Raw genomic sequence first — 26,262 nt, 5'->3', positions numbered from 1 at the left:
TTTTTTATAGGTTCTTTCTTACTTATGAACAATCATAATGCAAAACCCTCACTCCCACCCCATCTCAGAGCAATCATAATGCAAAATCCTCACTTCCACCCCATTCCAGAGGAATCGGAATGCAAAATCCTCACTCCCACCCCATCCCAGAGCAGCCAGAATTCCCTCACTAACCTGCTTTCCAGCTCCGTTCTCCTGAATGAAGGGCAACAAAAGAAGACCATGTGGCTACCAGTTTAAAAAAAAGTGCAATCAGACCTTCCAATTTCTCGGGGGGGGGGGGAAGATCTCATGAAGTTAGGTCTGATTGAACTTTTTTTTGACTGGTAGTCACATGGTCTTTTGTTGTCCTGCATGCTGGACAACGGAGCTGGAAAACAGGTTAGTGAGGGAATTGTGTTTGCTGCAAGATTTTGCAGGAGGCTGTTCAGGCCAAAAACGGGCTGCAGGGAGTGGGGGGTGCATCCCATTTTTGCTAGCAGAGGCACTGCGGGCCGGTCCTTTATTTCCAGGCTGGCCCTACAGGCCAGATCTAAGCACCCTGCGGGCCAGATATGGCCCACAGGCCTTGAGTTTGACACCCCTGGAATAGATGATACTTGGCTCTACAGCAGTAACTGTGAGAGGGATCTAGGAGTCCTAGTGGACAACCACTTAAGTATGAGCCAGTAGTGTGCTGCCAGTGCCAAAAAAGCCAATGCAATCCTAGGCTGCATCAACAGAGGGATAGTATCAAGATCACAGAAAGTGCTAATACTGCTTTATTCTGCACTGGTATGACAACATTGCATCCAGTTTTGGTCACTATGATACAAAAAGGATATTTTTATGAATAGACTCCAGAAAGAGTAGAGAAGAGCAACAAAGATGATTAGAGGACTGAAGGCTAAAGCATTCAATGAATGGTTGCAGGAATTGGATATGTCTAGTCTAACAAAGAGAATGACTAGGGGTGACAGGATAGCAATCTTGTAATATTTGAAGTGCTGTCACGGGGAAGAGGGGATCGATCTATTTTCCCAAATATCTGAGGCAGGACAAGAAGTAATGGGGTGAACATTATGAAAGAATGATCTGACCTAGAATTATCAAGAAATTTTCTGTCAGTGAGAACAATTAGTGGAATGGCCTTCCTTCAGAGGTTGTGGGTCCTCTATCACTGGAGGTTTTAAAGAAGAGATTGAACGTTTGTCCAAAATGGTATAGGGTCTCCTGCTTGAGCAGGGAGTTGGACTAGATGGCCTTCTGTTATTCTGTAAGAGGATGTTAAATTAGCACTCTGTCATTACCAAGCCTATACAGGTAGTTCTCAATTTACAACCATTCATTTAGTGGCTGCTTGAAGTTACAACGGCACTAAAAAAAAGTGACTTACGACGGTTTTTCACATGACCGTGGCAACATCTCCAAGGTCACATGATTACATTTAGATACTTGACAACTGCCTCGCATTTATGACAGTTGCAGTGTCCTGGGGTCATGTGATCATCTTTTATGACGTTCTGACAAGTAAAGTCAATGGGGAAGCCAGATTCACTTAACAACCGTGTTACTAATTTAACAATTGCAGTGATTTGCTTAACAAATGTGGCAAGAAAATTCGTTAAATGGGACAAAACTCACTTAATAAATTTTTCACTTGGCAACATAAATTCTGGGCTCAATTGTGGTTGTAAGTCGAGAACTACCTGTAGTTGTAGGCAATGTACATATAAATACCAAAGAAAGGAAATTTAACAGTATGCAAATCATCAATATCCTTAATTTCATATATTAGCAAAATAACACTTAGAATCATTCAGCAGATTAGTTTATATGGAAACAGAAAAGCAAGATGTTTAAGCTGACCTTAGAAAAAGCTGAGGTATAGGAGACATTATTCCTGATATACAGTACTGAATAATTGAAAAATATAAAAATATCAAAAAAATCATATTATGCTTCATTGATTATAAAGAGGCCTTTGATTGTATCATCCATATCAAGCTGTGGAATGTGATTAGAAAACTGAATATTAGAATCCTCATGAGAAATAGACAGATAGATATAGGATATAAAGCCACTGTCTAAAAGAAATATGGCAAACATGGAACATTGTGAAGCAGACTGATGTCAGGTTGGCAAAGGATTGTCAAAGATATAGTTTTGCTTAACATCCATATGAATCCGTTGAAGTCATCTGTCAGTTTTGAGTTAAGTATAATCAATAAGTTGATTATACATCTTGACCCAGGATAAGTACCTAGTGCTGTTGAAGGTTCTGTTGAAGTTGATCACAGGCCAACTAAGTGATGATGTTGAAATTCTGTGTCTGAATGCTCTGCAGAGCAGGTGATAGATACTGGCTCAGTTGTGACAAAATTGAGTGGCTCTGAGTGTTTGGTCCACCCAATTGTCTTCAATTAATTGTACTTTCCTATGTGAGATTTGTGCACAATCTGGGGTTCTTCTTAGACTCACAGCTACTGTTTAAACAGAGGTGGCAGCTATGCCCAAGAGGCCTTTTAACACATTGATCCGGAAAGATACTGGAAAAGATAATAAAAAAATGTATCTGCCAACATCTAGAAACGAGTAAAGTAATAACTAGCAGTCAGCATGGGTTTGTTAAAAACAGATCATGCCAAACCAATCTTATTTCATTCTTCAACAGTGACTAAATTAGACAACCAGCGAAATACTGTGGACATAATATACTTAGACTTCAGCAAGGCACTTGACAAGGTAGACCACAACCTACTTCTTGGTAAACTAGAAAAAATTGGGATAAATAGCATCACCACCAGATGGATTCTTAACTGGCTGACAAACTGTATTCAATGAGTAGTCCTTAAAGGGTTTACATCTATATAGAGGGAAGCAGTGGGGCACCACAAGGTTCTGTCTTAGGCCCAGTACTCTTCAATATCTTCATAAATGACTTAGATGAGGGAATAGAAGGGGAACTTTTCAAATTTGCAAATGATACTAAGCTGGCAGGAATAGCTAACACCCTAAGATAGGCTCAAGATCCAGATGGATCTTGACAGACTTGAACACTGGGCCCTATCTAACAAAATGAAATTCAATGTAGAGAAAAGTAAAGTCCTACACTTAGGTAAGAAAAACCAAAAGTGCATATATAAACTGGGTAAAACCAGGCTTAATAGCAGTGATTGTGAGAGGGATCTTGGAGTCTTAGTGGACAACCAGGTAAATATGAGGCAGCAGTGTGCAGCGGCAGCCAAAAAAGCCAATGCAATCCTAAATTGCATTAACAGAGGAATACAATCAAGATCAAGTGAGGTACTAATACTACTCTATAAAGCCCTAGTAAGACCACACCTAGAGTACTGCATCCAGTTTTGGTCACCACACTATAAAAAAAATGTTGAGACTCTAGAAAGAGTGCAGAGAAGAGCAACCAGGATGATTAGGGGGCTGGAGACTAAAACATATGAAGAATGGTTACAGGAACTGGGCATGACTAGTTTAGTGAAGAGAAGGGCCAGGGGAGACATGATAGCAGTGTTCCAATATTTGAGGAGCTGCCACAGAGAGGAGGGGGGTCAAGCTATTTTCCAAAGCACCTGAAAGCCAGACAAGGAATAATGGATGGAAACTGACCAAGGAGAGATTCAATCTAGAAATGAGGAGGAACTTTCTGACAGTGAGAACAATCAGCCAATGGAACAGCTTGCCTTCGGAAGTTGTCGGAGCTTCATCATTTGAGACTTTCAAGAAAAGATTGGACTGCCATTTGTCAGAAATGGTGTAGGGTCGCCTGCTTGGGCTAAATGGCCTACAAAGTCCCTTCCAACTCTGTTAATCTAATCTATTTGAAAATTGAAAGGGATTATAAAAATCAAGAATAGATTTTTTGAAAGTCAATAGCAAACTGAAAACTTTATAGTTTTATGGTTACATAAATATACTTAACTGACAAAGTCTTTATAGATCACATAATGCATTCCACTTATATTCCGTTTCCCCAAAATAAGACATCCCCTGATAATAATCCCAATCAGGCTTTTGAGCGCATGGCAATAAGGCCAAGTGCTTATTTCAATGTTCAAAAAAATATAAGACAGGGTCTTATTTTCGAGGAAACATGGTACTGTCATCTTTATAAGAAAAAATAATTCTCATATTTACATGAAATAAAGTATTTTAATGGAATTTAATTCAAAGATTGTTTTAATTTCTAAACAGGAGCATTCAAAGACAAAAATGTAATAAATTGTTGGGATAATTATATGAGAGTATCAATATCTACATTCTACACTACAGCAATAAAAAGCTGACCCATAGATGATGAGTTTTGCAAACCCGAAACACACATACCATGGTTTACCTTAAAGAAACAAAACTGGTTTTAAACAAAAATCAGATTTTCTAATTATTGAACTAGAAATAACATTTTAATCAAGAAATGTAAGTAATGCAAGTGCTAATCAAAACTTAGAATTAGGAATTGTTGAATCTAACTTGAATTCTTCATGTTCAATTTCACCAATATGTACAGATTATTTCCTGTTTATGAGGAATGATTCATTTTAATCAAGATACTGGGAATATTGCTTGAAACATCCATTATCAATTTGTCCAGAGTTGAAATATGAATTACCACTGAATAGCATTCATGTGCATCGGCTAGCATTCAACACAACAGTTAAATTTCACTTTAATCAAGAATACTTTTAATTAGATAGTGACCCTAACTAGAATTAAAGCTACTTTAAAGTATTAAGTTTGATAGAAAATAAGGAATACACTAGACTTTTATATAAGCATTGATTTAAATCAATTATCACCAAACTGTTATAATTGTACTTATTTTATATTGATTTACCTTTCAATGCAATTGAATGCAATTGATTATCTTAGTACCGTGTTTCCCTGAAAATAAGACCCTGTCTTATATTTTTTTGAACCCTGAAATAAGCGCTTGGCCTTATTGCATGCGCTCAAAAACCCGATTGGGCTTATTATCAGGGGATGTCTTATTTTGGGGAAAACAGGATAGAATATATTCTAAGTCTGCATAACATAGTTTTTACAAGTGGGAATGTTTCACGTTTAGCTTGGGAGCTAAAAGCAAAGCTAGTCAAAAAGCAAAGCTTGACTCCTAGTGACCATGTGGATAGTTCAAAATAAGGTTTTTTTTTTGTTTTGTTTTTTTGGCAACAATATAGGTGCTGCCTAAACCTGTATTTTTTTGCCTATGTTGCCTTGCCATTGCCTTCATCCAAAATCCCATTTCCCTCTTCTAGTTTAGCCTGTAGTCCCGGGCTGAATTATTTATTTAATATTAATCTTGTCCAAGCACATTTTTGTTTTGGAGATCAGATCTTTGATGCCACCTGTGGTGACAATTCATTCATAATTGTAAAAAGACTGCATAAAATTCCATCTTAAACTGCCCTCATTGAATTTACAAGGTGTGAAGAGGGGCAGAAACTAAGATAGATGGGCATCTGGAAACATAAAAACTGTTTATTCTCTGAAAAAACTAAGGCAACAAAAGTTTAAATTCCCAAATTTATAAAACAGTTCTTTACTATAAATACTACTGTTTGATCTTCTCATCCCCAAACAAGTAGATTGAATACATTTAAACCTACTACAATATACCAATTTAAATTGGGCCTGCTTTTCAATTATTTATATAATTCATGAACAAAAATCAGTTGTGTACTGATCTGGGACTAGAATTAGAGACTGAAGCAGCTGGTGTACGAATCCTTACTTCATTGATTAGACCATGAAAAAAAGATAACTGAATATAATAGAAAACATTACTACTGTTAGGACTATTTTTCAATGAGATTGGGAGTTGAAATGTCACAAAGGAACACTATATACTAAATGGTATCAGTCAATTCTGTTGAATGTAACTGAGTAACATGCCTGTTTAATTAAGCCATCATAAACAACCTTTAAGAACATATTTTTCAAATACAATTGATCAGCACACTATATTATTACATGGTATGTTTTTAAGGAAACAGTTGATATCTAAGGGAAAGAATACTATTAATACATGAACAAAATTTATCTTACATGCTGAGAAAGTTTAATATTCATTTGTCAGAGATTTAGCAGCTTCAGAAAACCTTTAAATTAACGAACATTAACATTATGCAATTTATGTCTTAAAAATATATTCTGAGAAACACTGGTAATCTAATATTCAAAGTCGATTGCAGAGTTCACTGGGAGATCTTAACAAACCATATTCTCTCATGTATCACTCATGTTGCTGTGAAGATAAAGTAAATATCCCACCTTACCTAAGTTGGATAAGCATACCTTTAAGATACACAACTGTAAAGTGTATACCTTTTTACTGCTATTCCAAAGGTAAATTCCCATGTCTATCTTAGTTTTTAAGACCTGCTGTCAGAGCAAACAGAATTGAACCACATATAAATGATGCTGTTAAAAAATAAGTTTATATACACAAAATACACAATACAATACTAAGGACAACCAAACACAATTCAGAATGTATAAATATGACTATTAATCTTTGCTGAAAGTTTAGGTCTTCTACTCAAACTTGAAACAATTCATTTGTCTCTTTGATCATATTCAGATTAAAGTTTTCAGAATGTCATATTTACATATTCTGATAGAGAGCATACAAAATTACTTATCAAATTGTACCTCATAATACGCTCAATCTAAAACTAAAACAAAATCTTTCTAAAGAACTTATTGTGATGCAAAAATATTTAACTGAATTGAATCTAAGCTTGCCCTTCCACAAATAGCATCAATTCTTGTTATTATGGTAGATACCGGCTTTTTTCCCCTCCTGCCATCTGAGCACATCACTCCCAAATCTCTACAGCAATTTTCAGGAAAGAAAGGGTGAATCTGCTAAGCCAAACTCCCCCTAAGGAACCCATGGAAACACTGTAAAAGGTAATGGTTCCCCTGGCACATATGTTCCCGACTCTAGGGGGTGGTGCTCATCTCCATTTCAAAGATGAAGAGCCAGTACTGTCCGAAGACTTCTCCGTGGTCATGTGGCCGGCATGACTAAATGACAAAGGCGCATGGAACGCTGTTACCTTCCCACCAAAGGTGGTCCCTATTTTTCTACTTGCATTTTTTACATGCTTTCAAACTGCTAGGTTGGCAGAAACTGGGACAAGAAACGGGAGCTCACCCCATTATGTGGCACTAGGGATTTGAACTGCTGAACTGCCTACCTTTCAATTGACAAGGTCAGCGTCTTAGCCACTGAGCCACTCAGAAATTAATTTAAATTATCAGTACCAATATAGAATAGCTATTCAAACATACACAATTTTTGGAAATTTATTTTTTCTCCATTCTGAAAATATCTGTGAAAAGGAAACAATGATTAAATCCTGTATAAAAATAACATGCAACTAAAGCTTATAAAGCAGATTCAGGTATTAACATTTGTTAATGAATTATTCTTCGTTGTCAAGGGATACCAGGAAAATACAGTACACCTGCCAAATGAATACTAACCTGAATTAGTATTTAATCAAAATTCTTGATAATTATAGGGCAATATTTTTTATTTCAAAAATATGTCTTAATGATATTTATTGAAAACATAAACCAGTATGAGAGTTTATAGTATGTGTATTTACATACAGATGTAAGAGTATTATAGAGATAAAAATTGCCATATTATTTCATTTAATTTTTGAGTCCAACTTCTGTTTTTAAAGCAATATAAATAGTTAAACATTGGGTACATATTGATGTGCTGTAACTACAAATGTGCAGTTTCAGTCGTCTTAGGCATAAGGATTTGAAAACAAAATAATTGAGGTGGAAAGTTGGGATGTATTCCTCTCACTTCCGTTTAGATCTGAAAATATGAAAAAAAATGTTAAAATCTTGCAATTGAAGTACAATTGCTCAGATCAGGACAGGCAATACTATCTAGTAACAGCCACAATAAACTTAACCTGTTGTATTCAGAACTATTCTGCTCAAACTGAAATTGTTCTCATTTATTATTTTATTTAAAAATGTATATAGCTGTCCATCTTATATGAAATTTGGATAACAGATGGCTAATAACAAAACAAAATAAAAACCTCTAGTATTTCAACAAAAGACACCAAATGAAAATAGTTATAATACATCACTACTCAGGTACCATGTAATTCAACTGTGTGCAACACCAACATAATTTAATTACTTTTTATAATGTGCACAAATTAATTCTACCTCAATGTCTGAAAAAAAGCATTAACTTCTACTCGGGACAGTTCAGGATTTATAAACAAAGTCTTAAGTTTTGTACAACTGAAGTATAATAAATCATTATAGTACTTTCATGTAAGCAATTTTGCTCAATCTTTCAGAAATCCATTTACATACTAGGAATAGAACTGCTTTTTAATACATTAAATGACTGGAACTTGACAATCTCATCTCCTCACCATGGGAAGTGCTTAGAGGAGGTTTCAAGCAAGCCACATGAAATCAAACTAAACTTCAAGGAATAAAGATCAGTCCTAATTCTGAGCAGAAGTTACCACTGTCTGCCTTTCATGTTAAGCAAAAGAAAAAAAAAATCCAAAGTTGTTACTATCATAAGCAACAATAACAGCCTATAGCAGTGGTGGCGAACTTTTTAGGGACCGAATACCCAAACTGCAACCCAAAACCCACTTCTTTATCACAAAATGCCAACATGGCAATTTAACCTGAATGAGGTTTTGTGAGGAATTTCAATCACTCTTTCACAACTTGACTTCTCCCTGGTGGCACTGGATTTCTTTAACAGCAAAACTCAGGAATGATGAGAGTGTAGTGCAGTAGCCTCTAGAAGGCCATCACATCTTCCTTCCCTCCATTTCACTTTCCTTCCTTTAATCCTGTATATTATGGTTCATTATTGTTAATATTTATTAAAGAATGCTGTGTAGCTTAGAAGCAAAAATAACAGCAGCTGTTGTTTGTTTGTGACAGAAGCTATCCAGGGCTGTTAGTTACACACATACACACATCTGTTTTTATTCCACTTTCCCTGGGTCCTTGGGAAAGGAATGGAATCTTTTCCCCATCCCCATCTTTAATAAACTCTAACCACCCCCCCCCCAGTCTTTCAGCTACTATTGTCCCACCTTGCTTTCCCCTGTCCTTAAAATGAGGCTAGAGAAGAAAGCCAGGAGGGGGGAATCTGAGGAGGAGGGAAGAAGAGATCCAGGCAGATCCCTCTCTGAAAAGCCTCCCATCCAGATTTCAACTGATTTCCTCTCCGATCCTCCAACGAACAGACCCCACCCTCCTTTTTGGACTCTGGACCACCGGGCCTTTATTTTCCCCATTTATTGGGGGAAATTGGATTTTTATTGGGTCTTCCCCCCACCCCACGCCAAAAAGAAAGCCAGCTGGGCATCTCCTCCTAGAAGCCCCACTACCCTTCCCCCTGCTCCCCGTTCCTTCCCCCTACCCCCATTAAATCCCACTTCGGGACAGAGGAGTGCACGCTAGAAACGCGTGATGGGGCGATGTGGGAGCGTGCCTTCTAACCCTAACCCTATCCCTAACCCAACTCTCCACGCTCGTAAAGGCCCGGCTTGCTGAGGAGGGGGGGAGCAGCCCTGACGCCTTCGCTGCCTCCCCCCAGCCATCGCTGACCAGCTTCCTTAAAGGCACAGTGCATTTTAAAGGTGGCAGCTCATATCTGGAGGTGCCTCGCCAATGGGGGCACTTCTGTTGGGCCAGCCACCTCCCCCCCCCCAGTGGGCTTTTGTGCTTGGCGCTTAGCCAGGGGAGGGGAGCGCTTCCCCACGCTGCCCCCTTCTTTCTCTTGGCTCCGCTGATGAGGAAGGCCAGGCTTGGGGGATGGCCCCCACCGTTCTCTCCCAACCCTCTTTGCTGGCGGCAACAGCAAATATACCGTGACGAAGGTGGAATGCTGTTGCCGTGCAAAGGCAAATACAGGGGTGCTCTGCTCCCACACTAAGGCTCTGCCCATCATGGCATAGGACCCGGGTACCTTAGGGACCGACTTCTGCCACCAATAGCCTCCCACCGACCAGTCCGCTCCCACAGAGAGGGTCTCCTCCGGGTGCCATCAGCCAAGTTATGTCGGCTGGCGACACCCAGGGAGAGGGCCTTCTCTGTGGGAGCTCCAGCCCTGTGGAATGAACTGCCCCCCGAAATACGAAAGATTTCCGACCTCCGGGTGTTTCGCTGCGCTCTGAAGACCCTGTTGTTCCGCCAGGCAGGGTTACTAACATAACGTTTTAAATTGGGGTATTTTAAATTTCTGGGATTTTAATTGGAGCCTAATTATTTAATGATTTTAAATTTTAAATTGTTGTCGTGTTTTTTGTGTTTTTAAATAGGCTGTACACCGCCCTGAGTCCTTCGGGAGAAGGGCGGTATAGAAATAAAATTATTATTATTATTATTATTATCACCACCGCCACGACAGGGTAACAGCTCTTTCATCCCTGTGCTGTGACAGGGTGACAGAGAGCCGCAGCAGAGGGTTGAAAGAGCCGCATGGGTTACATTGTGGCTCCACATCATAATGGGCCTTCAGGAAGAGGATGGTACCCCACCTCCCCCATTGTGAAGCATGCGAGTTAAAAAGTTCACTCAAGCAATTCCAACTTCACAAGATCTTTTTCTTTTGCAAGAAGTTGGAACTGATTGAGTGAAACGCGATGGAGAAACACGATTGGAGCTGGGCTGGGATGACAGTTTGTGTGCCCACAGAGAAGGCCCTGTCTGGCACACGTGCCATAGGTTCCCCATCATGGGCCTATAGGTTTCATGTAGTGCAAGTTCTGGTGGCAAAATGGCCAAATTTCAGTCGTGCAACTACAGAACTTTTGAGGGGAGCATTATGGGTGGGATGAAGTGTTTGCCACTCAGAAGCCGCCAACTCTAATCCCCTGCCAAAAATGATAAATTGAAAAAAATCTCATCAGCATTCCTTCTAGTGACATAATGGCATCATCTTCAACCTTCTATGGTCCTCCAGGAGGTGAAACTGAATCCCAATTTTTCATCACCCTATACTATAGGAACAAAAATTGTAGAGTATTACTACAAACCTATAGTACTCCATTTCTAGATTTAAGATGTATATAGTTGTACTGTGAAGCAGGAATAGAATATGTTCTTTAAGAACCTCTTAATTCTGTTAGCAGATTACATAGGGCAGACTTTTTTTAGTGGAAAGAGTACCTTTAAAAGCTCAGAAATTTTCACTATATCCCTGCTAGATAATTCCTGTCCCCCAAGGTAAGATATAACAAAGCTGAAGATGAAAATTATGAATAGACATTCCCTTTGAAACAAACGCTAATTTTAAGATGAAATCTTTCTGATTACTTACATCATCAATATCTTCATCATCATCTCCAATATCATCAAATTGGATTTCATCATCATCACCAGGCCCAAAAGTATCAGTTTCATTAATTTTGGCTATGTAAAAATGAAAACAAGCCATGAATATATTTTTGAAAATGTTTTTGAGTAAGAGGGTTAGTGTATGTTAGTGTATGTGTGTGATGAGAATTTCTTACCGTGCTCTGGAAGTTCTCCATATGCCTTCAGGCTTCTGGCTTCATCTGCATTGTATTTTAGAATGACATCTGCCTTGTTATCCTAAATAATATTATTGTTGATAAAAATGGTTTCAGATGATTAATTCTATGAAAACTTTATTACGACATTTTAAACACTTTCTTTTACCAAGCTATATCTAATGAGAGACACAATCTCTGACACTTAAATATTAATTTATTTTTATTTTCTCTGTATCATCTACTAATGAGAATAGCACATTGTAGTAAATAGCTCACTAGATCCAAGTATTCTTCAAACATGTATTTTAAAACTATTACAGAGAGGCTGTACTACTATATATATATATTAATGTAGTTAAACCTACATTACTAGGTAATGCAAAAACTAGTCACCCACTCAGTCTCCCATACTATTTGTACTGAGATTACAATACTATGCTAAGTAACTCCTGGTCTTACTACTATAGTCTAGGTTAGAATCAACATATTTACATACTTATATTTAGTTTGAAGATGAATCAATCAAGCACAGTTTGTAACATCCAGTACTTGTGTTACTGTCTCCTAATCATATCCTTATTCAACACTGTTTAGGACATGACTCAACCTCCCTGCAAAACTATCAATGGTCAAAGAAAGATGTCTTCTTCCTATCTTATAACCTGTATATTACCTATTTTGAAAGATAATATTACATCTTTGAGCAATTTAGGCTAAAATAAATTATGCGTAAACATAAATTTCATAAATGTTACTGTATTTTTTGGAGTGTAAGGCTCCAAATGTAGCCCCGCCCAGCCTCTCAAACGGAGGTTTCAGAGGCTTTTTTTCTGAAGTTCTGTTTCGGAGGCTTTCAGAGGCAGAATTTTTTTTTCCCCCCCTGAAACAGAGTTTCAGAAGTTTCAGAGGCTGAAAAAAAAGCAAGGCACAGCTCACAACCAACGAACCTGTTGCTAAAATTCACCTCTGGGAACAGCTGATTGGAGATATTCTGGGAGGCCGATCTACACGGCAATCAGCTTTTTTCTTATTTTCCTCCCCAAAAACTAAAGTGCATCTTATACTCTGAAAAATACAGTAATTATTTTTTTACCTTTTCCCTAAAGCACTGTTCAAGATTTTTTTTTTTTTAAAAAAAAGCATCCAAAGGAAAAAAAGTATCCTTATATTTTTTACATTCATACCATGTTTCCACGAAATTGAGACCTATTCCGAAAATGAGACCTAGCCTCATTTTTAAGTGTGGGCCTAATATAAGCCCTACTACAAAAAGAAGCCCTAGTGAAGGGGGTGGGCATGGCTAGAATAGGAGGCAGCTCAACCATGTGTCCCCTCACAAACATGGGCAGAGATCACTGAGGCAGCGCTTAGTATGGCAGCTCCTTCCCTTCTCCAGTTACCTCATGGAGGCTCGGCCACTTCCCACCCCGCCAATGTGATTCCAGCGGCCAAATCTATGCGTGGGCCTGCTGCTGTTGGCCTTGTGGTGGCTCTTCACCCTCCTGGCCGCGCACACGGCCACCCTGCAGCTTCAGAGGGCAAGAGCTATGTTACGGCCCTGCAGTGGAATGAAGGGAGGGGAAGATCGCCCCTTATTCCTTTGCACTCCAAAACCCTGGCCACTGAGCCCCAGGCCTGCACCCCTGCACTGGAAAGGTGAACGAGATGTGCAACTCTATGATACCAGTATTCCGTGCAATGCAAGCTATGCAAAGCAATGCGCCCCAGCCCTCTTGATCCTGAGGACGATCCTGGTCTGGAGAAGTGCACAGGATCCCCAGGTTGGAGGCCTCGCGATACAACGCTCTGCCGCACTCCAGAGCAAACCACCACCTTCCCTGAGCAGGATTGCAAGGCTGGAGGCCTCCGCCAACCAACCCGTTGCGTTCCTGCTGCTGCTGGCCTCACGCTGCTCTCGGCTGGGCTGCTCCTGCCTGGCACGAACTTTCGAGGCCATCGTCTGTCCTGCTGTAGGGCAGCCACGGAGTTCCTGCCCATTGAAGCTGCGAGGGGCAGGCGAGGGGCACATCCCGAAGGTGACGGTGAGTGAGGCAGCATGGCTGCACTTGCAACTGCTGGCAAAGGGACCCTGGCAGGCCAGCAGGAGCAGCTCAGCTAAGAGCAGCAAGAGGCTAGCGCAGCAGTAATGGGACAGGCGAAGGCTGTGGAGGCCTCCAGCCTTGCAATCCTGCGCAGGGAAGGTGGAGGTTTGCTCCAGAGTTGCGGAGTTGCTCCAGAGCTGCAGCAGAGCATTGCACCGGGAAGCCTCCGCTCTGACGATCCTGTGCGCACCCTCCGCAGTCTGGGATCATCCCCGAAGCAAAGAGGGTCTGGCTGGGTTGCTTTGCATGGCTTGCATTGCACAGCATATCAGTAGCATTGAGTTGCGGGTCTTGCTGGTCTTTCCAGTGCTGGGGAGCAGGCCATGGGCTCGGCGGCCAGGGTTTGGGGGCATAAAGGAGGAAGGGGCAATCTCCCCCTCCCTCCTGCTGTAGGGCTGCCAGAGTTCCTGTAGGGCTGCCACAGAGTTTCAATGCTGCAGGGCAGCTGAGAGCAGTGTGGCCAGGAGGGCAAAGAGCCCCTGCGAAGCCAGCAGGTGTAGCAGGCCCAGCAGCTGGCCAGAGGCACGGGGGGGGGGGTAGGCCAACAGCAGCAGGGCCAGCAGGCAGAGCAGGTGGAGGCATCCCCTGAAAATAAGTCTATTTTCACACACACACACCCGCAAAATAAGACCAGGTCATATTTTTGGGAGAATACGGTACAAAATAAAGATAAACGTGATTGACTACATCAGTGTTTATGAGTTCAACCTTCTGTTGACAAAAATTAAACCAAACTGTCATCACATTGCATTATATATTAATAGTAACTTACCTGGTAGTCTCTTAAACCCACCAATATGATATCAGATGTATTTATCCAAACCTAAAAATCAGAAGAAAAAACTGAAGAATTTTATCCTTTTTTCCAGACTAACATTTAAAAAATTATGAGTTCTCACTTGAAACACTTAATGAAATGTAATCTTTAAAAGACCTGCAATTGGCTGAGATAAGCAATAAATCTTGGTGAATGCTATATAATTCAAGTACTTGATCAGTTGCTGAATACCATATGATGTGTGCATAATATTGCACACTAATGTAGAGGTTAAATCACAATTGGGTGTACCTGCATGTCTTCACATTTAGTTATGCATTCTGCAGCAGAAACACCATATGGAAAAAAAGTAATAAGATACCACTTTCAACTTTCAAAATTCTGATTGTAGAAATTTTTAAACTTTTGAAAGTTTGGATAATGTACAATAGCACCTATTCCATTAATCTTGGACTATTGAAGTTTTGAGTTATAAAGATATCTGCAATGCTAATACAGAATAGATCCAAAACGCTGCATGTTTACAGTTAGAGAGGAGACTATCTTCAATGAGTCATTAGCAATGGGATAAGTTACCATATTTTTTGGAGTATAAGACACACTTTTTTCCCTCCTAAAAGAGGCTGAAAATTTGGGTGCATCTTACACTCCAAATGTAGCTTTTTCGAAGCTTTTTTTCAGCCCTAACAAGGCGCTAGGGAGTGAAGCGATCTCCGTTTCCCTGCTTTGCCTGCTCCCTCCAACTCTCAGCTGTGAAGCTTTTTTTCAGCTCTAATGAGGTGCTAGCAGTGAAGCCCTCCGACTCTCAGCTGTGAAGTTTTTTTTAGCCCTAATGCACTAGTGAATGAAGCGATCTCCGTGGTTTGCCTGCTTTTCTCATTGATTCTCTCTCCAAAGATCAGTTGTGCTTTAGAAGCTGCTACTGGTACCTGCTACTGGTTCCAAGATCTTGATTTGGTGGAGTGAACTGTGCCCTTCATAGCACAATACTTCCTTTACATATATAACTAGTGACCCAAGAAAATATTTAAAGATATTTTTTTAATTTTTAAGATATTTAAGATAAGATACTGTAACATTAGTTGTTTAATATACCAACATATTTGAGGTTATCCATATATCAGAATGCGTTAACATACCTTTTTTCTTAACTTTCCTCTGATATGACAAAGCCTTTTTACACCATCGAAACATAATGCCTCCAGTCTGCCATTTCCCAACATCTTGATAACTTGGGCATATTCTGGAACACATGATTTAGGAATTTGATAATTTTATAATAATGTAACACATTTATAGCTATTATACCAGAGAGAAACAGACTCAAGATTTTAATACATGACAGTTGATTTTAAAAACCTTGTATCATAAAGTAGCTATAGCTATTTGAATTTCTTTATCCATCAATTGACTCATGATTCACATATTGAAAAAGCAAAGTATGTAGATATTTCAGATTTGGGGTGTGAGGGTCTTAAACAAAATGCATCATAAGATCCAGGGTTGATCTCAACCAAGATATCAGCTGTTCAACTCACTATTTCCCTCTCTCGGATTTAAGCAAAGTAATAAAATACTGAGCCATATTCTGTCAAATATGAGGATCCAGATGGGTAGCAATAAATAAACTAAATCCAGATAAGGTAAACATGTTGTAGGCTTGTAGTCTTATATTACCTTTTAAATAAAAGTATAATTAAAAAAATCTATAAACCTGGCTGGTACAGCCAACTGTTATTCTTAAAACATATTGCTATATGAGTGCTCTATTCCCATGTTCTTTCAATCTCAATTCAAGCTGTTGTATTTGACTTTTTAAATTGCTTGGAATAATGGTACACAAGTTTACCTATTTGTGCAGTGGTATTCATAGGGTACTTGTATGTCAAAAAAAATCAAGATGGCAGACATGGTGTTTTGATGCAAGCCTTGCTTTGTGTATGTGCCAATGCTACACATACATATAAAAGCACTTTGAAAAGTATCTGGAACCTTCAGCTGGTACAAAATGCAGATGTGTGGGAAATTTTGGATTCCAAAAGCTCTGTTTTCTCTGGTAGAGGGCTGCAGGAGGCCGTCACAGCCAAAAATGGGGCCCGGGGAGCCATGTGAAGGCTAGTGAAACAAACTAAAAGCAAAATAAAACAAAAGGAGAAATGTTTCCCCTTTTGCATTTGAGCATCCAAGAAGGGACAGGAAAGGAGAAAGGGAAAGAGGAAAGACAAAGAAAATAAGGAAAGATGGGAAGAGAACAAGGAAGGAAAAATAAGGAAAGAGGGGAGGGAGGGAGGGAGGGAGGGAGGGAGGAAGGAAGGAAGGAAGGAAGGAAGGAAGGAAGGAAGGAAGGAAGGTTGGTTGATTATGAGGAAAGGTCTGAGAGAAGTCCTGCCTTAGCACTTAGCCGCCACAGGTGCCTCCGAGACAAGTGACATTGAGCTGGCCACACACATACCCTGAGGTCAAACACAACCCTGATGTGGCCCTCAATGAAATCAAGTTTGACACCCCTGATCTAAGTTGAATGCCTCAATAAATCCTTAGTGAAGGTAGCAAAGACATTTTAATAAATTTAAATAAATATGCTTTGTCCTTTATTCTGAAGCATTAATCAGGTTGTCACTCTGTAATTATTATTATTATTATTATTATTTTTAATTTGATTTATATGCCGCCCTTCTCCGGAGACTCAGGGCGGCTTACAATGCGTTAAGCAATAGCCTTCATTCTTTTGTATATTTTATACAAAGTCAGCTTATTGCCCCCACAAACTGGGTCCTCATTTCACCTACCTTAGAAAGGATGGAAGGCTGAGTCAACCATGAGCCTTGGAGAGATTCGAACCAGCAGAAACTGCAGGCAGCTGTGTTAATAACAGGGTGCACTAAACCACTGTACTATCAAGGCTCTTTTATTATATAATGTAATTTCCTAGACCCGTGATGGCGAACCTATGGCACGTGTGCCACAGGTGGCACGCGGAGCCATATCTGTGGGCACGCAAGCATTGCCCTAACTCAACTCCAGCGTGCATGTGCGGGCCGGCCAGCTGATTTTCAGGCCTTCCGGGCCCACCAGAAGTTGGGAAGCGGGCTGTTTCCAGCCTCCAGAGGGCATCCGGGGTGTGTGTGTGTAAGGCTGTTTTTGCCCTCCCCAGGCTCCAAGCCTCTGGAGCCTGCGGAGAGAGAAAAATGGGCCTACCGGGCTCACCTTTTTGCTGTCACGCTGCACATGCATGTGCGGGGGGCGGGGGGGCATTGAATTATGGGTGTGGGCACGCACGTGACCCCCCCCAAGCTCCCCCCACTTTTGGCACTCGGCGGCAAAAAGGTTAGCCATCACTGTCCTAGACTTTTCTATGATGTCACTGGGAAGATAAAATCTAAATATCTGCCTTCCTGTGCTTAGGTTTCTTATTCAAGTAGAGAGAGAGAATAAAAACAGTGTTTGAGAACATGACATATTTATAATATAGTTGTATAGTCTGGGAAGATAATTAGCTTGCTTCCTTTCTACTGAGGACATATCAAAGTTCAGAATATTTGGAAAGTACCGTATTTTCTGGCGTATAAGACAACTTTTTAACACAGGAAAATCATCTCAAAAGTCGGGGGTCATCTTATACGCCTGGTACCCGAATCTGAGTTGCTGGCGCTGACCGATGACGCTACAGGAGCGCCGACAACATTGAGGGGAAGCTGTGCCAATCTCAAGGCTGCATGCTGCTGAATGCTGGAACCAGCTGGTTGCTGCGCGGAGCTTCCCGCAGGCATCCAGGGGGATATTACCGACGCTCCGACTTCCCCAGACCGGTGGGGCTCGCCATCAGTGGGGGTCAGCTGGGGAAGTTGGAGCGTCGGTAATATCCCCCTAGATGCCTGGGGGAAGCTCCGCTCAGCAACCAGCTGGTTCCAGCATTCAGCAGCATGCAGCCTTGACTAGATCGGCACAGCTTCCTGTCAATGTTGTCGGCGCTCCCGTCGCGTCATCAGTCAGCACCAGCAACTCAGATTCGGGAAGCTGTGCCGATCTCGTCAAGGCTGCATGCTGCTGAATGCTGGACCCAGCTGGTTGCTGAGCAGAGTTTCACAGCAGAGAGAAGAAGTTGGATTTTGCTTTCCATTGCAGACACCAGATCGGCTCCCTGCAAGCTCTCGTCTCTGGAGGAGCCCGACCAAAGTTTCCAGTGCCACTTCAGGGAGCGCTCCTCAAAAGATGAGATCTTGCAGGGGGCTGATTTGGCGTCTGCAATGGAGAGCAAAATCCAGCTGCTCCCCGGACGAGTCACCGTTTACCACTCTGAGTCCCAAGCAGCAGGAAATGAAGGCTGCCTTGCGCTGCAAATATACCAAGGCAGAATCCTGATGCTGCACTTTCAGCAGAGAGATGAGGGCTGCCTTGGCCATCGGCTGGCGCAAATATACCAAGGCGAATGCTCATGCCGCACAAGTTCAAGTGCTTCGCTCCCACACTTCTTCCGGCCCTCAGTCTCTCAGGGAGATGCTTGACTTCCTCTCAGCCCCAAGACACTGGCTGGCCATTGAGATGAGAGAGAATGAGAGAGAAAGAAAGAGAGAGAATCAGAATGAGACAGAGAGAGAAAGAGACAAAGAATGAAAGAGAAAAAGACAGAATGAAAGAGAATGAGAGAAAGAGACAGAGAGAATCAGAGAGAGTGAGAGAGAGAGAATGAGAGACAAAGAGACAGAGAATCAAAGAGAGAGAATCAAAGAATCAGAGAATGAGAGAGAGAGACAAAATGAAAGAGAATCAGAATGAGAGAGAGAAAGTGGGGGGGAGAGAGAAAGGGGAACAGAGAGAATGAGAGAATGAGAGAGTGGGGGGAGAGAGAAGGGGAGAAAGAGAGTGGGAGAAAGAGAGAGAGAGAAAGAGGGTGGAGAAAGAATGAGAGAAAGAGTGGGAGAGAGAAAGAAAGAGAGAATGAGAGAGTGGGGGAGAGAGAGGGGGGAGAAAGAGAGAATGAGAAAAAGTGGGAGAGAAAGAAAGAGAGGGAGAGAGAGAGAGAGAAAGCGAAAATGAGAGAGAGAGAAAGAGAGAATGAGAGAGAAAGAGTGGGAGACAGAGAAAGAGCGACAGAGAGGATGGAGAGTGCCTGAAGGACCCCATCCCGTACTGGGAGTCCAGATGATTACATTAACAATATTGAATCTTCCTGTATTTTTAAAGCTTTTATATGTTTCCGTCCCCTATTGCAGTGCAGGCTCCAACATGTTGTACTTACTATAGCCTTCAGCATCCATACCAAAAAAATTCATATCCCTGGTTTATGGTTAAGATGCCCAATTTATGGTATTTCAGCCAGAATTAATCTGCATTATACCGGATAATGCACTTAAGTTCAATTTAAACCTTAAGCAGAATGGCTTGCCTCAAGTCTTTATGACTAAGCATGTTTGCTTTAACCAGGCTTTATGCCAATACTATGTAATTGGAAACTGTTTTTAGTAAAACCTTAAAAGTGTTTTTTTCCCCTCTTTTTTAAGAAAATGGATGAGGAAGGATATAAATACAGTGTGCTTTGTTGGCTGGGTAAAATCATTATTGTCTGAACTGCGAAATTTAAAATTATGAAGTTGGTGGTCCCTGAGGTCCAAAAGGTTGGGGACCCCTGGCCTAAGACCATCGGAAAACACATTTTTGATGGTTTTAGGAATAACTTTATCGTTGGGGGTCACCACAACATGAGGAACTGTATTAAAGGGTCGCGGCATTAGGAAGGTTGAGAACCACTGCCTTAGCTGCTTGCCTTGCTTTGCTTGCCTGAATCCATTCCATCAGCAAGCAACTCCCTGCCTGCAATCAAGCAGGCAGGGAGTTGTGGACTTCAACTCCCAGAATTCCTCAGCCAGCAAAACAAAGCTGGCTGAGGAATTCTGGGAGTTGAAGTCTACAAGTCTTAAAGTTGCCAAGGTTGGAGACCCCTGTTCTATTGGGTAAATTTTCCCCCCTTTGGGATCTTTAAAAAAAATAGTTAATTGGGGGGTTTTTTTAGTTGTTCTTTTTTAGACCTAGCCATTTAAAGTTTAGGAAGTTTTAAATTTAGCTTTCATATAAAAATAAAAATAAAATAAAATAAAATATTTGTGCAGCTGAGATTTAGTGTGTTTTTGTAGTGTTTCACTCTAACTACACAAACACACAAAATCTCACAAAGTTGTATGTGGAATTTTGTGTGTGTAAAGTGTGAAAGTTGGTTTTTTGGGCTTTTTGTGGCTGTGTGAGGTTCCTGCTTGTTTCAGGGGCCATTTTGGGTCTAACACAGCTGCTTTTACATTGTGGGTGAGCCAGTTGTGTTGTGTTGTGTTGTGTTGTGTTGTGTGTGTGTAAAGTGTGAAAGTTGTTTTTTTGGGCTTTTTGTGGCTGTGTGACGTTCCTGCTTGTTTCAGGGGCCATTTTGGGTCTAGCACAGCTGCTTTTACATTGTGGGTGAGCCAGTTGATGTTTTTTTAATTTTTATTTGGTGTGTGTTGGAAGAGGGGTAGTCTTATACGGTGAGTATAACCCAAACCCTATATTTTAACAGGAAAATTCAGGGGTCGTCTTATACGCCCAGTCGTCTTATACGCCAGAAAATACGGTAGCTTATGATTCCTTCATACTTCACTGTAATGTAGCTCTTTGGCATTTGGAATTTAATATGGTGAACATGGCATTCTGGGTAAGTAAAAGTATACTCCAGGCCTGTGAAATTACTTGAATCCATCAAAACTGAAACAGTAATCATAAGGCAGACCTAACTACTGAGTCACTGAGATGAAAAATGAAAATGTACTAAAAAACACTGGATAAGTTTTGGTTACTCCTCAGGTCAAGTGCTCCACTAGTTTGTGGCCTTCCATTTCCTCACTTGTCTATGTTTTCTTGCTTCTAAATAGTGACATACAAACTATTCTGGGTGACCACAATAGACAAAGACTTTCTCTTCTATGGGGTGTCCTTTCTTCCTCTGCTAAACACAAGAATGTCCTGTTCAGCTCCCTCTCTCTCCTGCTAAAGATTTTGGCACTGTTCTACTTAGGAATTGATTGGGTACCCATTTGTCCTTCCAAAAAGAAATGTAAAAACTCCATCACTAAGCCCTGCATCAACGTTTCACATGAGAGCTTGGAGTAATGTTTTTTTAATTTAAATTCTAACACAGAATTAATTCTATAAAGAATTCATAGTTAATTCTTCCAATATTCTCAATCTGATCCATGACTTATTTTATGTCTCAAGTGTTACATGCCCAATCTAAAGATCAGGAATTAATGCAGTCCCTGTGACATACAACTTCAAGAAGGTTATTAGAGAAGTATTCCAGCAGAAGATTAATTCTGGGGATCCTTAATTTTCCAGTCCTGATTCACTAGTCAAGATTTTGTAAAGCTTCAGCTCCAATCACTTTCCTTCCCAAGCAAGCTGCCGCTCTTTGCCTTGTTATCATTTTGTTTTCATGTGGTCTCATTGTAATTCTAAATGCTGGGATTCTTATCTCCAATTCCAGATGAGACTCTTCTGTAGTGGAGTCAGGAACATGAACAGAATAGCAAGGACATGTTCTTTCTCTCCTAGAAGTGGGGCGTTTGGTTCTGTAATTGACAGGTTTCTCAGTTTGCTCAAAAAAACCTGTCCAGATGAGCCCTGCTGAGTGGGAATGCTTCAATGTATCAAAAGCCTTGGCAGCAGTTCAGCAGTAAATATTGTAAAAGAACACTATTTACTATTGCCATCATAAAAACAAAAAACAACCCCTCTCCAATTCACATAGGAATATTCCGTCCCTCCCTCTCCCCCCCTCTCTCTCACTCACTCTTACACACACAACAGCCCAAGACTGCAAATTCTCATCCCTTCAATTAAAAATAAAATTTATTATGCTAAACTAATATAAGATATCTTATGCTAGGATTAAATCTGTTCTACATTTTTCATATCAATATGGTTTGAAAAAAAAACATGCAACAGGCTATATGACCTCTGTATCATGTGATATGAGCACATTAATTCATGTATTTTTAGGTTCTGCTTTTTCATTCTATGGCTTCCTGCAAGTCACCTTATTTCAGCTTAGTGTTTTAAAAGAATTTGTCAACACAAAATAACCGAATGACACAGTAATGAAAGTGTACAAAGAAACTGAGATTTCTTTTTACTATAGACACTCAGATACGTACCAGTACTTTCCCAAAAATGTTCTTTCCACTATATTTCTCATTATATACATTCTGATCTACTCTGCATCTTTTACCAATTTTTCAACAAAAAATATTCTTTTTGTTAGAGTACATCCCTTGGGTGAGGCCTAATTTTTCATCTATCAATTCAATCTTCTGCAAGAACACCACAAATAAGCCTTCCTCCTACAGAACTGCATAATATTAGGCAATGAAAGAAGACAATACATCTTACCTTGTCCATCCTCTTTAAAAACCAATTCTCTTTTTTCAGATTCATTCTCATTCTTACCTCGTCGTCTGTTTTTACCTCCCTTTCCTAAATTGCAAAAAAATGAAAAAGTAATAAGGTAAGGTTCCCCACTGGTTTGGGGAACCTAAATATTTTGTATGCATATGTTTGCGTACATGCCTGTGTATGCACACATATGGTATACAGGTGTACACATATGCAATTAAGAACAGCTTCAAATCTGAATTTGTTTAAAAATAAACCACCACAATTTAGTTTTCACAGTAGTGTAATACCATTTTCAATATTAAAACAATTAAAAAAAACCCAGTTATTCAGTGTTCCATCAATGTGGGATGTTTTTAAACATCACAGGGGAATGTATCCTGATAATAATCAGTAGGAACATTCAATAATTTAAGCAGTTCTGAAAGGCATTCTTGTACCCCTCTAGTGACAGAAATGAGAGGTATAAGGTCAAAAAAGAAATCCAGGTATCAATTATCAAGCAGGAAAACAAAAAGAATATTAAGTGTCTAAAAATCAATGCCAACCTACGATTCATAAAATTAAACCAACAGCCTCTTATTCGTGTTAAATGTGTAATAACCGGTCAAAACCAGAACGAATCAACCTGTAACCATACCCTTTAGCAGTAAGCTCTACTTTATTAAATAGAGACTACTTTTGTCTGAAAATTATGTAGCAGCACGTAATTTAGTTCAAGCAGGCTTATTTCTCGGTCAACTATCTTAGGAAAAGGCTTCAACCAGAAACAAGGGAGAAGGCGCGGGAGGAAACACGTGGAGACCCGAAGTCCTGGCACAAAACTAAAGCCTTTGGATCCAAGAAAGCACAGAAAGAGCCAGGTCGACGGTGCGAACGGCACCTTCCCCTCGGGCGGATTCATCTACAGACAACGGGCGAAGGGAGGGAGGGAGAGGAGTCGCGTGGAAGCCAAATTGGGAGGGGGGAGGGTCAGAAAGCCTCACCTTTGTTCTTCGGCATGGTGGCAGCTACCAGTCAACGGACACAGCCTTGACAAACCCGAACGAAAAGGAAAGAGTCCTTTTTTATACAGCTGCCTAAGAGCAAAAGGAGACACTGATAGCGTGACGTCGCGCAACAGTAAAAAAAGTCGAGGCGGCCTCCACCAAAGCCCTCCGAGAGGAAAGGCGGAAGAAAATCTCGGCCCCAGAATGCGCTTCGCGCACTTGCGACTTCCTCCGGGAGCTCGGGGGCCTTTCTAGCACCTTCCTCCGGTGGGAGGAATCACTGCCGAAGAAGGTGATCCTATGAGCTGGTAGATCGGGGTGTGAGGCGTGACGTTTTCACTACAGTGGGGTGTCAAACGGGCGGGCCGGATGCGTCATGCCCAGGCCACGTCCACCCCAGATCCGCGAAAACCATCGCGATACGTCACGTGACTACACGATTTGGAGCCCCATTTAATTAATTGAGGAACATGTATATCACTGCCTAGTTACTTGGTATAATAGCATCAGAAATAGCTGTGAGTCTCCTTCCAGTGATGCCCGATTCATTATTGCAATTTTACTAACTCATCCTTTAGCCGTCAGCCCACCAGAGCCCCCGTTCCTGAGCTGCAAAAATTCAAACAAGTTTCGAATTTCTATATCTCTTTGCTATTGCTGCTTCGCAGCCTAGATTGTTAGTCCGATTCCCTCCCTCCCCGTTCTCTAAAGAAGTAAGATCTAGTCAGGGCCGGATTTAGATGAAAAGAGGCCCTAGGCTATTCCACTTATGAGGCCCTTTCACCAGTGGTGGGATTCAATTTTTTTAACAACAGGTTCTGTGGGCGTGGCTTAGTTGGGGGTGTGGCTTGGCAATCATGTGACTGGGTGGGCGTGGCTGGCTGGTCATGTGACTGTGTAGGCGTGGCTAGCTTATGTGACTGGGTGGGCGTGGCTATGTGCATAGAGACTACTCAGAGGGCTGAAAAAAGTCATTTCTGACTGGGCCTCGCACTTTTGACCGGTCCTCACACTTATGACCATCCTCACATTTATGCCCGTGCAGCTTTCTTAACAACCATGTCACTCATTTCACAACTGCTTCTCTTCACCATGGTGACAAGATAGGGCAAAAACGTAAAATGTGAGGACAGTCATAAATTCGAGGACTGGTCAAAAGTGCGAGGACCAGTCAGAAATAGCTTTTTCAGCCCTCTGAGTAGTCCATATGCATAAAAGGATACAGCAATAGAGAGGGATGAAGGAAGGGAAGGGAAATTAGAGTAGGGGTGAGGGTAAGAGAGGGAGGAAGAGAGGAGGAGAAGGAGAAAGGAAGAGGAAGTAGGGAGGAGGAGAAGAGGGGGAGGAAGAGAAAGTAAGAAGGAAAGAAAAGAGAGAGGTGGTAGGTTTGAGGAGAAAGATTGCTGTACAATAAAAAAGATGAAAGGGAAGAAAGCCAACCCCAAACAAATATAAAGATATTAAGATAAAGAATGAATTGTTAAACTTTAAAGAATAAAAGGGAACAAATATGAATAAATAATAATTAGAAACACACATACAAACATTCAATGTATTTTCTTTGAACAGAGTATTTGGCCGGTTCACAAATTTAAACAGTGTTTAGTCATTTCAATTAAATTTACAATTTCTATATTTCCTTTTTGCCATATTTATTCCTCATCTATTTTTGTAAAAAACCAATATTACCCTTCATCCTCATCTCTAATCTTAATCAAATTCAATTTTTCCCTTCTATTCTATATTCTACCCCTTCCCATTGTCATCTATTTTTATATCCATCCTCACATTGGTTAATTATGTAATATTAGTTGTTTAATATAAATTCAACATTTTAATATAAATCAATTAGTTATATAACTACCTTTTTTGTATATTAATCAATATGAACATGAATATTCCAATTATTTCCATGCAATCCAATTTCTTACAAATCAATTAATTATATTTACCAATAATAATAAACCAAATAATTTCCCCCATATATTCCTCCAAACCACAACTTAACCATTTCTGCTTTCAGAAATATACAATTAATAGTATCTCAATTATTACAATTCCCTAGTTAAATAGAGCTTTTTTTCTTTTGTGTTTTAAAACCCTGAACTCTCCTCTTTTTCCCTAAATTTCCCATCGTTTTCACCTACCTTTTTTGGTGAGGAAAAAGAAAAGAATTCTGCCTGCCTAATTTTCCAACCTTGCAGCAACAGCAAAGCAGTTTCAGTTTCGTTTCTCAGCAAAGCTAGGGGAAAAAAAATCAGCACTCTTTGCAAGAAAGCAGAAGAGCCCTGAGCAAAACAGCTGAGACAAATCAGCTGAGAGCCGGGAGGCCAATTAGCCTATGCTGAAGCTCCGTGGGCCAATAACATTACAAAAAAAAGCACCGAAACCTTTGTTAAATTGCTGGCTCCCCCGCCCCTCGCCCACCACTATTTATTGGCAATAAATAG

The 26,262-nt window shown here is 40.6% G+C and overlaps 1 protein-coding gene across 1 annotated transcript; it reads right to left on the bottom strand.

Moving 5' to 3' along the window:
- Positions 1-5,866: 5,866 nt before the first annotated feature.
- On the bottom strand, positions 5,867-24,632 carry EIF1AX (eukaryotic translation initiation factor 1A X-linked). The gene is made up of 7 exons (XM_034433975.3): positions 23,810-24,632; positions 22,821-22,904; positions 15,551-15,654; positions 14,406-14,456; positions 11,529-11,610; positions 11,336-11,427; positions 5,867-7,837 (listed from the first exon to the last, which is right to left on the bottom strand). The coding sequence occupies exons 1-7, from the start codon at positions 23,823-23,825 to the stop codon at positions 7,832-7,834; spliced, it is 435 nt and encodes a 144-aa protein (XP_034289866.1). The 5' UTR covers positions 23,826-24,632; the 3' UTR covers positions 5,867-7,831.
- Between the last annotated feature and the right edge of the window lie 1,630 nt (positions 24,633-26,262).

This window comes from Pantherophis guttatus, chromosome 5 (assembly GCF_059756535.1).
Source record: "Pantherophis guttatus breed Tessera chromosome 5, ASM5975653v1, whole genome shotgun sequence".
NCBI classification, from domain to species: Eukaryota; Metazoa; Chordata; class Lepidosauria; order Squamata; family Colubridae; genus Pantherophis; species Pantherophis guttatus.
Note: the sequence above shows the minus strand (reverse complement) of the source record. Positions and strands in the feature narration are given on the sequence as shown.